Source organism: Sycon ciliatum, chromosome 4 (genome assembly GCF_964019385.1).
Source record: "Sycon ciliatum chromosome 4, ocSycCili1.1, whole genome shotgun sequence".
In the NCBI taxonomy this organism is placed as follows: domain Eukaryota; kingdom Metazoa; phylum Porifera; class Calcarea; order Leucosolenida; family Sycettidae; genus Sycon; species Sycon ciliatum.
In genome coordinates, this window is record NC_088646.1 from 40,439,434 (window position 1) to 40,451,102 (window position 11,669).

Sequence of the window (11,669 nt, forward strand, 5' to 3'; positions counted from 1 at the left end):
AATCCAGGGTAAATGAAGGCATTGGCTGCACCAGAGACCACAGGGAGGTTACATGTGTGCAAGCACTGTTGCTAGTGTTGGCTAGGCCCACTGGCACCATCAACAGCTAGCATAGTAACAACACATTTCCAACTGGAATAACGCCTGGCCGTGCTCATCCCAAACGGCATAAGTACATTGTAGTGTAGATTTCCATCATGTCCGCCGAACCACTCATCTCAGAGCCAGGTCAGTCCAGTAGTGGCTTGGTGATACAGCTTCAATGCATGCTTAGCCGGACTAAGCCCCAATTATGCATAGGTAGGTCACGACTGAGTGCCATTGCCACACCGGCTATGCAGCAGGGAGGCAGTTGCCAGCCTGGCAAACACTAGCAGCAAAAACAACGGGAAGCACATGCCTGTGTGTATGAGATCACTGCCATCTTAGACTCGGTGTCTGCCTACACCCCTCATACAGGTGGCTAGCTGCAAACTGTTGTGAGTGCCAAGTAGGCAAGCGGCAGATCACCAACACTGGAGGACGAACAACTTTTTAAAACCGTCACCGGTCAGCTTCTACAGTTTCATCTTTGGCGTCCGCCTCTATTCGCCGGGTTTGGTGGGTTGCGTTGTTGATTATGATGTAAGTAGAACAACACCGCTCCCAACAGCACTCCTGGTAATCCCATCAGCATGAAAGCTAGGACAAAACCAACCATCACGATTGGTTCCAGTTGATAGCCGGCCACCTGCAGGCGGGGAATTCCCAGCGACAACAGCTTCTCGTTGGCAGTATCTAAAGGCGAAACGTGGTGGCCAGGCTGCGCAGCGTGCGGTCCCCTAGCCGCCCCATAGCCTGCTTGATCATGCTCCTGAGGCTGATGTTGGTGAATACCACCTTGCACTCCACGCTGTTCTCGACGACCACGGTTTCCTTGAGCTCGTGGATCATCATCGTCTACCAGCACTCCATTGACAACTCGCACCATGGTGGCTTTCGCAAATATGTCGATACACTTTATACGGGAGACTACTCAACAGCAGATGTCTGACCTCAGAAGCCTGGTTGAAGACAGCGACTAGCCTGTCTGGCCTTCCCTGGTACTACACTTCGAAATACACGTCGTGGACCCTCGTGTGGGCCGGATACTATTCAAAAGTTGAGATACTGCAACTAAAATAACAAAATACTGTACAGCAAATCTCATATTAATATCAATCGAGTCATTCAAAAACTGATATCCGTAAATATTGATAATAGAAAAGACAAGTCGACAAAAGATTTTTTGTTGCAAGAGATTTTTTGTTGCAAGTGTTTCCATGCATGGTTTCTGCAGATCTGGCCCGGCTATATACACTGATATATATAGGCCATATTTTTTTGCTTGAAATGTTTTTACTGGATGAGGTTATATCGATCAACAACACAATTGTGCGTGGAGTTTGAAACAATTTTCAGTATTTTCAGTTTCTAAAGAGGTTATTCATGGTATATGTTGATATTTAGTCTTAGATGATGGTCGTGTAGGTCCAATGTTGTCGCGGCTTGCTCTGCGGCCTTTCAGGCCGATCAAGGCATCCGAAGTAACTGTCAATAGTACTAGGAATGCTTACATCCATTTCAAGAGAAAATGGGACGTGAATTCTTACGATGAAATGCGTGAGCTTCGAAAAATGTTGGGCTCGATCACTGATAAAGATGCTATGATGGCGACAATAGCAAACCGTTGCGAAGAACCAGACAAAGCTGAATGGCCCGAGCCCAATCGAATGACCAGGCGTGCTGGTGTCATTGCGAAAAAGCTGGGATGCATGTCGTACTGGACACGGGATGGAGAATCTCACGCAATGTGTGCCCTGCAGGTAAAGTCCTGTACATGTGAATAAACTGCCCGTACACTCCACTCAAAACACCTGAGCATCCTGGAGACCATAATCAATCCTGTAATAGCACTGATGCACTAATGCGTGCACAGTGCGAAGAATCACGGGACCAGCATGCATACCAGTATCCGTGGGTGGGTGCGTGTGTCTGCGTGTGTGCATGCATGTGTGTGTGTCCGTGTGTGTGTGTGTCCGTGTGTGCACACTCAGATCTTGGACAGCACCGTTATGGACGTATCCGTAATGGGCCCTGATGATAGAACTGGCGTGTGGATGGCCGGTGGGCAGATGACAGCTGAGGAGATTGCAAAGGTGAGTGAAGAGAGCACAGGAAACATAGCTGTGCATGTAGTGCGATGGGATAGTTGTGCACGTTTGATGATTGGCCCGGCATACCTACTTGTCTCTATCTGATGGTCATGTGATGCCCTGGAGCAGCGCGTCCAGCAGGGCCTGAAATTAGATCAAAGCTGCTAAAACCAGTAGCATGTGCAACACTGCGAAAGGTCAGGCTTGCAATGTTGGATTGTGAAAGGTCAGGCTTGCCATGTTGCATTGTGCACAATGTCCAAGGTCATTTGCAAACTGCGATGTGAATCTGGATCGGCTCTTCCCTGAAATACTCACTATTCTGTGCCTGTATACATGAGTCTATAATTATCATGTGTGTGTGTGTGTGCGTGCGTGTGTGTGTGTGTGTGTGTGTGTGTGTGTGTGTTCATATGCGTCTCAGACTCCAGACTACAAGCTAGAGCCGTTCCGCGCACGGTCCATGCACCCGTGCCACGAGGTTCGCTTCATGGGCACGTCCATTGATTCTCTTCTTCCAGTCAGTGAGTGCCTTGTGGGTAGAGTACAGTCAGCTCATCGCAATGCCAACGGAGCCTTGTGCCTGTGTGTGTAATCTGTGTGTGTTGGTTGTGTGTTCACTGTGTGCTCTCTGCGTGTGTTCTACAGAAACAGTCCTGGGTTCGTCCCACTTCCGATGTGGCCAGTTTGTTGACGTTCTCGGAACTTCGTAAGGACCTGGATCCCATGCGAGTAGCCGTGTGCGGTGTGTGTATGGTGTCTGCCGAGTGTCATGAAAGATTGAAAGTTGTTTTATTTGATGTGTCTACCTGGGCATCTATGACAGTAAAGTGTTAAACGTTACCTGTAGGACAGTGTACCGGTACACGTTGAACTTTGCCTACTAGGTTATCATCCTTGCTGTATATGTGTGTATGTGCCTGTGTATCTGTCTGTTTGTGTGTGTGTGTGTGTGTGTGTGTGTGTGTATGTGTGTATGTGTGTGTGTGTGTGTGTGTGTGTGTGTGTGTGTTGAGTTATGCGGTGAAAGAAGATGGGGTGTGATTGCACCAGTCTTTATCTTCTCGAATAGTTTGCAGGCAACCTGCCTACACTCAAGGGAGCACTGCATTTCACACAAATCCATTAGAAGTATCGTTTCAACGTTTCGGTCTTCATGGCCATCATCAGGAGGTTATGAAGACCGAAACGTTGAAACGATAGTTCCAATGGATTTGTGTGAAATGCAGTGCTCTCTTGAGTGTAGGCAGGCTGCCTGTAAACTACTCAAGTGCAATGAAGCTGCGTGAAGCATTCTTCAAGATTTTGAAATTTTACCTTCTCCTTGTAGCAAAGTTTGCTTGTCTGTCTGTTTGTCTTTCTCTGTAATGTACACTAGGTACATGACAGTGCTGGCCAAAGAAATCCAACCTCATGAATGAATAGCGCTGGGTGCTATGCAGCCCTAGCACTTCACGTACTGGTCTGTGCACTCGAACGCGACGCAGGGATGAATTTATCCGGTATCGCATCGCAGTTTGCTACGCAAAATCGATCTACTGCTACTCAAATCACAGTGACATGCAGAAAACTGCCATACATACATGTACATGCTATCCATGCTTTTGTAGCTTAGGCCACCCTTTCTTTTTTCGTTGTTTAACGTCCGCGCCCGCGTACCTTTTTGCCTCCGACCGGAAAAAAAAACAAGAAAGTAGTAGTAAGAAAGGTTTGCTCCCCACACCGGAGCTCGCGCTATTCCGCCGACTTTTCTTGACACTTGACTGACTCACGACTGCCATCCAGAGCACACGAGAAGTCCATCGAACCTTCGACTCGGCAAACCTGCAAGAAAGCACCACTCCCTGCTCAATACACAGTGTTTCGGGGAATTCACCCCTCATCAGTTGAGCTTGAGTAGGCTGAGGAAGATTGTGCCTGAAGAGCACCACTTATATAGTGCTCTCCAGGCGCAAACATCACCAGGGATACAAACTTACAGAGACGCTCCGCTTCCAGCGCGACAAACACCTCGTGAACACCAGATAGCAGCGTGAGTCAGTGTCGCTCCTGGACGGTGAGACAGACGTCGAGGACCCTCGGTCATTCGCAACGCTGTCACCTCCAAACCAACTAGAACCAACCGCTGCTATCTGGTGTTCACGAGGTGTTTGTCGCGCTGGAAGCGGAGCGTCTCTGTAAGTTTGTATCCCTGGTGATGTTTGCGCCTGGAGAGCACTATATAAGTGGTGCTCTTCAGGCACAATCTTCCTCAGCCTACTCAAGCTCAACTGATGAGGGGTGAATTCCCCGAAACACTGTGTATTGAGCAGGGAGTGGTGCTTTCTTGCAGGTTTGCCGAGTCGAAGGTTCGATGGACTTCTCGTGTGCTCTGGATGGCAGTCGTGAGTCAGTCAAGTGTCAAGAAAAGTCGGCGGAATAGCGCGAGCTCCGGTGTGGGGAGCAAACCTTTCTTACAAATCATCGCCGAAGTCGCAACCACTACTTCGTAAAGTAGTAGTACTCGTGTGCTCTGGATGGCAGTCGTGAGTCAGTCAAGTGTCAAGAAAAGTCGGCGGAATAGCGCGAGCTCCGGTGTGGGGAGCAAACCTTTCTTACAAATCATCGCCGAAGTCGCAACCACTACTTCGTAAAGTAGTAGTACATGTACCAATAATATGCGAAGTTGTAAATACATGATTGTGTAGTTCTTCTTTCACAGTGTGCCGATCATGACCTTAAACTTACAGTATAATCTTGCCTCCCGGGCATGCCTTTGTCTTGTGTTCTTTCTCTTTTTTTGTTGGCTTTTAAATATCGTACGGTGTGTGACCTAGTAAAAAACCAGATGATGGTAATGAATTCATGACATGCTAACTCCATGCTATGTACCTGTTTTGTTGGATTCATCAGGCATGTGCTCCAATGTACCATCAAAGAGTGTTGTTCTATGCCTGCAAGTTCCGTTAGACCCAGAAATATTGTATATCACATGCTTTACTGGTCAAAATGTTTGATTGGGGTTTCCAGTTTTTGGAATGGGCTTTTGTTTTTTTTCCGCCCTCCCGCGTACCTTTTCGCGAAAAAAAGGACGTTAAACAATGAATTAACAAAGGGTGGCCTTACGCCACAATTGAGATTTTGCATAGCAAAAACTGCTATGCAAAAGCATGACAGTAAATTCATCCCTGCGACGCTACTTTATTCACGAGGTTGGATTTCACTGGTCAGTACTGTAGATGAGAACCGAACAGTGTGCCACCATCGCCAACATTCCATGCGCTATTTTCTCCTCTTTTTGTGTTTTGCAGCATTGACCGAGGTTTTCAGGGAGGTATGAAACGCCACGGCTTCAAAGGCCTCCCGGCGTCTCACGGTGTAACCAGAGCTCATCGTGCTATCGGTGCTATTGGCCATGTAAGTTAGCTCACCCACACACACATACACACACACACACACACTCTCTCTCTCTCTCTCTCTCTCTCTCTCTCACGGCCAACACAGCACCAAAGCATCTAGAAGGAATCAACTCATTCCAGCTTTCCGGCCATTGGCCATCATCAGGGAATTCTCGAGCACCATGCGTGCTCAAAGTACACCGTAGCGTATTTTTAGATACTTTTTTTGCCAGGGTATACTATGTTTACCGCAGACCTGGCTGTTCGTGACATCCCACCCAATGCTGTACCTATTTGGAACGACTGCGCTGCTAGCTACAGTCTTACCGTGGTCATGGACATCTCAACAACTTGCGTATAGTGTGTCCCATGCCACTGTAGCGACTCCTTGTTTTAGCCAGCCAGCGTTGCCTTCTTTCCTGTTCCATTCTCCGTTGTACTCTGCCAAAGTCTGTCTGTAAGAGTATGCATTTGTGCGGGAAGCAAAGATTTGAAGTGCTGGCTTCTGCTTGTTGCTATTGTCCTTAGAAAAAAGACGGTTTGTGGAGAGGAACCAAGATGCCTGGGCACATGGGTGGTTACAGGAGATACGCCCGATGTATGCGGGTAAGCGAGTCATGTGATGCATTGTCTTCATTGTAGTTGTGGTGGTAGTGGTGGTTGTTATTGTTGTTGTTGTTGTTTTTGTTTTTTTCTTCAATTCTTTATTCTCACGATGGCACCATCGCCAAGAAGAGATACCGTGTTGTTGTTGTTGTTTCAAATCTCTATTTATGGGCGTCATGTCTGCCGATGGTGACTGCACTGGGCGCGGGGGGGGGGGGGGGGGGGGGGGATGAGCACTGCGCTGGTACACAAAAATCATACCAGCGCGTGACATGATGCTGGCAATCTTAACACGACAAAGCTAATCATTATGGTCCTAGATTTTAGATTTTCTTCTGTCTGTGCCCAGCACTGACACTGGCCTGGGTGTGTGTGTGTGTGTGTGTGTGTGTGTGTGCTAGTTCAGTTGGTGGGTACACTTATGCCAGATAGTGTTGGGCATGTTGCCAACGGGCTCGGCTGCTTGAAGGTGTATTGTTGTACCTACCACCTTTGTTGGTTTCAGGGTTCATATACTTTCTATTTGAAGTATACATTCCTGTTAACCATGGACTACTTCTGGCTAGATAAACTCTTGTGTAATCAATGGTGCTAGTGAAGCTTTTATCAGATCCACTCTGATTTAGCCACCCACACTAGTACCAAGTATTACCTTCACTGGGGGCAGGGGTACCTGCAGTTGGATCCCGGGACGGATACCCTGATGCCGTCAATCCTTTTTCTGCACCTTGTCCTCACCCACTTACTGAGGTGTGGTGAGCCCATAAGTGGGATCATTTCAAGTCCACCCTAGTTTGGGGATTTCAGGGGGTGTCGGCCGTTGGGTGGTTCAATGGCCAATTGAGTCATCTTTCCAAGATTCCTTTTGAGTCTCTCCCCTCTCCCGGGGAGACCCACGTGACCAGTTTTGGCAGTGAGCAAGTACAAGTGTGTGTGTGTGTGTGTGTGTGTGTGTGTGTGTGTGTGTGTGTGTGTGTGTGTGTGTGTGTGTGTGTGTGTGTGTGTGTGTGTGTGTGTGCTTGTTTGACTGCTTATGCAGGTGGTGCGTGTCGATCACAAGAACAATGTAATCTTTGTGCGAGGCCGTCACACCATTGGGTACATTACAGAATTTGTCAGCATACACGATGCTACCTACTATCCACCACACAGCGCCGTTCCCCATCCGACACACTTCACCGCCAGGGACGGAGAGCTGCCCGAACAGCAGTTCTGGGACGAGGTCATCCAGCCCGGCTCGGATACGTTTGTCTTTGAGGGTGAAAGCAATTAAGTCAGTGCCGTGTACAGACGCACAGACGCCATGTAGGTGTGCAATCCTGCTGCTGCCTGCTGCAAGACTGCATGCGGAGTACTCGCATTCTTCAGCTGCTGACACGTGCTGGATTTTTTTATAGGCGCTGAACTTGAAAACGCTACTATTGTCTTGGTATGGGTAAACATACGTATCCCTGCTCTACTGTACTTGATGTGCTGGCACTGGTATGCAGCGTAGAGTGTGAGTTTGGGAAAAGGTGCATGCTTGTGACGGTGGGTAAGGGCAACTACTACAACACTTTACTTGGAAACGTTGAGAAAGATGATTTGGGAGCCGTTAGTTCGGGGTGAACTGAAACAAGTGCATTGCTCGGCTTGAAATCCTTGAAAGCTTCCACGCAAGGCTGGCAATTATTGAGCGCTGCATGTACGAGCACTTGAAATAGATAGCTAACGTACAGAATGAACTGAGCTGCATGTGTCTTCAAACCGTTACTGTACAGAACCACTCTTGGTAGTTAGTTCAGCAATGCTAGGGGTGTCCAGAATGAAAAAATCAACAATTATATTAGAGTATGTATTAGGGCACTTTGGAGGGGGGTTATGGCCCCTCGGAGTAGCCCAAACAAGGCGTTCGCTGAGAAAGAGACAGGTTTGCATTGAGTATAATAAAATGCTTCCAACCTTCATCTGCTGCTTCATGCAATCATGTCAGTAATTCCCATAGCATCAGAACACGTTAGGGTATATTTATCAGCAAACAGACTTGTTTTCTGTGTGAGGAGAAGAAACTACAGTAGTGTTCCGAACCCCGATTCGATATGGTGCCAAAATGCTTTGAAATTTACATTTTCAAAATTGGCCCGAAAATGATTGAGTTTTTCTTGCTGTTCGCATCGCACCACATCAGTGTTAGTTATGTCAAAATGATGTTAGGCCAATGGACTCGTTTACCCACTGTCTACAGAAATGTGAGAAGAAATGATTGTCTCTCGTAATTGATTCCAGTGTATTTGCCTCAACGGTGTGTGATTATAGTGGTCCTGAATTCCAGAAAAAGAATTGAAATGTACTTGTCTATCATAGTTTAGCACAAACCTGCCCCATAGAAACAAGTGAAAAGCGAACTCTCTTATTTTGCTACATAAATGCGAATGTATGGGTGTGTCTTTCACAGGCCCCAAATATAGGGAAGGATTCATTACACACTAGCAGATTTTGGGACCCTCATGATGCTTCAACCCGAAAATTTGAACAAAATCGGACAGAAAGCGGTTTTTGACCTCGATATTGTTGCGATATAGGCCCGAGCTACCTTAAAACGCGTAGGCAGAGAACGGCAATCTCTCTCTCTCTCTCTCTCTCTCTCTCTCTCTCTCTCTCTCTCTTTCTTTCTCTCTCTACTGGCTGCTCATTACTCTGTAGGTTCCTGGTCTGCTGCATTGACAGCTTGACAAACACATCATCACCATCAACATCATACTTTCAGTTTGTTGAAGTAAATGAATAGGTACAAGAAGCTGTTGCTGTTTAGCTCTGCAGCTGGTTTGATAGCTGTCTGTAAAATGAAATCTGAAAATGTATTGACTTGACAGCTAGAATGGATTGATGTTTGAGCTACATGTACTAAATCAACTTTAAATGGCACAGGACAAAGCTAGAACTAAGAAAGGATTGAAGTCAAAGTCACCTTCATTGTGTCTGTCAGTTGCCTGTGTGAGCTATCAGGAGTTCTTTCCATTTGGTGCTGCGTCATATCAGTATTCTCATGCTGTCCAGATCATCTTGCCCAGCAGCAGCGGCAACGTGCGATCTTCTTGCAGTCGTGTGAAGACCGGGGATGTGCTTTGCAGTGGGGCACTTGCAGCATGATGGCCGCGGTGTGCACTCCGGACTGCAGCAGGGAAAGTTCTTTTTCGGATCGTTTCCCTGGTCGCACTGTGCCGGGCCAAATGTCATCGTCTTGTTGTGCTCCGCTAGGAGAGCTTGCATCTTTTGCAGCGGTACCTTGTGAAGCTTGGTGTCTAGAGGGTATCGCTCCTTTGGGTCCTGGTTTACGTCGAAAAGCAAGGGTGGGTCGTGATACTCTAGAGATGCATTGTTATGACAATCTTTGTCCGGGTAGGTTGGCAGACAGTGGCTACCCATTGTGAAGAAATGGGCTTTGTGCTGATGCAATCTAACGGCCATCAACACATGCCCGCTGTAGTAGATGTTGTAGTACCGAGGTCCGGCCGACTCACCAGTCAACAGCTTGGTGATGTCCAAACCGTCCATGGCTCTGTCCGCTGGTAGCTGTCCCCCGGCTAGCGACACCGCCGTGGGGAATATGTCCATCGTACTGGCCAGGGCGTAGCTAAGGCGCCCAGCCGCAATCACACCAGGCCACCAGAATATGCCTGGCTCACGTACACCGCCCTCGTAAGTCGTGCCCTTGCCACACTTCAGTGGACCTTGCTCACCGCCTAGCTGCTGGCTGATCAGGGCCGGCCCGTTGTCTGCCGAGAAGATCACCAGAGTACGATTGGCTATGCCCAGCTGTGTCACATGGTCCAGGATAGCACCGACACTGTAGTCGAGTTCGGCAAGACTATCTCCAAACAGACCACGCTGGGTAGTGTTCAGGTACGTGTCGGATGCAAACTGCGGCATGTGAGTGTGGTGAGAGGAGAAGTAGAAGAAGAACGGACGGTGCTGGTTGGTGCTGATGAAGTTCAGTGTGTTCTCCACGTACCGAACGTCAATGTTTCTAATGTCTGTCGGTTGCTCCGTGATAGTATGATTCACAAACAGCATGCAGGAGCCGGTGGTCGCTGACTTATTGTATGCCGTTGAATTGCAGCCGATGGGGGTAAGCGGACAGCCGAAATAGCTGTCGAAGCCTCGGTTAATTGGCAAGTAGGGTTCGGTGACTCCAAGATGCCATTTGCCAACCATACCGGACACATAACCACACTTGCCCAGCTGCTGGGGCAGTGTGATTTCGTTCAGCAGCATTCCCGTGTTGGATGAGCTAGTAAACGTCATTGACCCCGTGGCGGATTTCGTGTTGTTGCTGGAGTAGACACCAGTCCTTGGGAACAGCCTGCCAGTCATTAGCGAGGCACGCGATGGCGAGCAGACCGGCGCAGCCGAATAGAAGCTGGTGATCCGCATGCCTTCCTCGGCCATTCTATCCAAATTAGGCGTTCTGGACGTCGGGTGCCCATAGACGTTGAGATCGCCGTATCCGACATCATCGCCATAGATAACGATGATGTTGGGCTTCTCTGGGAGGGCTTTGGCCGCTTCTGCAGCCGATGCTAGGTGGGCAAAACAGATAGCAGTGCACGATAGGAAGAGCAATACGCACCGAGCTGCGCTTGCCTTTCCAGCTTCAGCAGCGGTGCCAGTCGACGATAATCGTACCATCTTGAGTTTATTCTCAGTCTTCCCTGCGGATCGATATGATGACGGATTCAAGCGGGCTTGGAAGTGTACATTCGATCGAGCCCAACCAAACCCTCGGGAAGAACTACATGTATGTATCGCTGCAGCGCTGGGAGGCCTCCAGTCCAGATCTGGCCGATGTCCCTGAACGCCGATGAGCGTCCCTTCTGCTTTTCTTGGCGACTGTGACTGCGAGTGCAGTGACAGTGACTGTAGCAAGAGTAATGTACGTACAATCTCTTATGACAAGTCACAAAGTTATGTACTCTTGAATGTGGTGAGCAATAACGGACAAACCATGTGCATGATTGTACATCATGTCATTTAATATGTACATGACTTTTGTCATCATGTACATGATTGTAGTACATCTCCGGTAATAATATTTTGTTCGCTAGGACTAGTCGTGATCGAGAGAGCTAGAGCTAGATCGAGCCTCATTTTACGGGTAAAATGAACAAAATGCCTACTGCTGCCATCAAGAGCAACCGCTGCACCAAGCTCGGACTAGTCTACTTTGAGGCTTCAACTATTACTTTCTTGTTGACACTGACACTTGACAGCACTAGCTCCATGTGCATCTACGTAGTAGTAGACATCTACAATCTACAATGACTATTATGTACATGTAGACTAATGTTAGACCTACACTTTTGAGGCGCTTTCCATAAAAACCGTTTCACTTGTGAAGTTAGTTGTGGAAACGGTCACCAGGGGAGCGAATCACGCCTCTATCCCTGTCTCTTGACAGGCTAGGCTGTACAAGTAGTATAGTTGACATACTCCTCTCATAGGCCTACATTGTAGGCTGGGCCGTTTCGGCTTT

General features: G+C 48.1%; 2 protein-coding genes across 2 annotated transcripts; one reads left to right on the top strand and one right to left on the bottom strand.

The window, feature by feature from the left end:
* Positions 1–1,371: 1,371 nt before the first annotated feature.
* LOC135816170 (large ribosomal subunit protein uL3-like) lies at positions 1,372–7,621 on the top strand. The gene is made up of 7 exons (XM_065329563.1): positions 1,372–1,844; positions 2,076–2,177; positions 2,599–2,698; positions 2,823–2,883; positions 5,465–5,570; positions 6,080–6,157; positions 7,197–7,621. The coding sequence occupies exons 1-7, from the start codon at positions 1,515–1,517 to the stop codon at positions 7,428–7,430; spliced, it is 1,011 nt and encodes a 336-aa protein (XP_065185635.1). The 5' UTR covers positions 1,372–1,514; the 3' UTR covers positions 7,431–7,621.
* A 1,219-nt stretch (positions 7,622–8,840) lies between these two features.
* On the bottom strand, positions 8,841–11,036 carry LOC135816171 (arylsulfatase A-like). Its single transcript, XM_065329564.1, has one exon. It carries the CDS (start codon positions 10,823–10,825, stop codon positions 9,167–9,169), a length of 1,659 nt encoding a protein of 552 aa, XP_065185636.1. The 5' UTR covers positions 10,826–11,036; the 3' UTR covers positions 8,841–9,166.
* Positions 11,037–11,669: the final 633 nt, after the last annotated feature.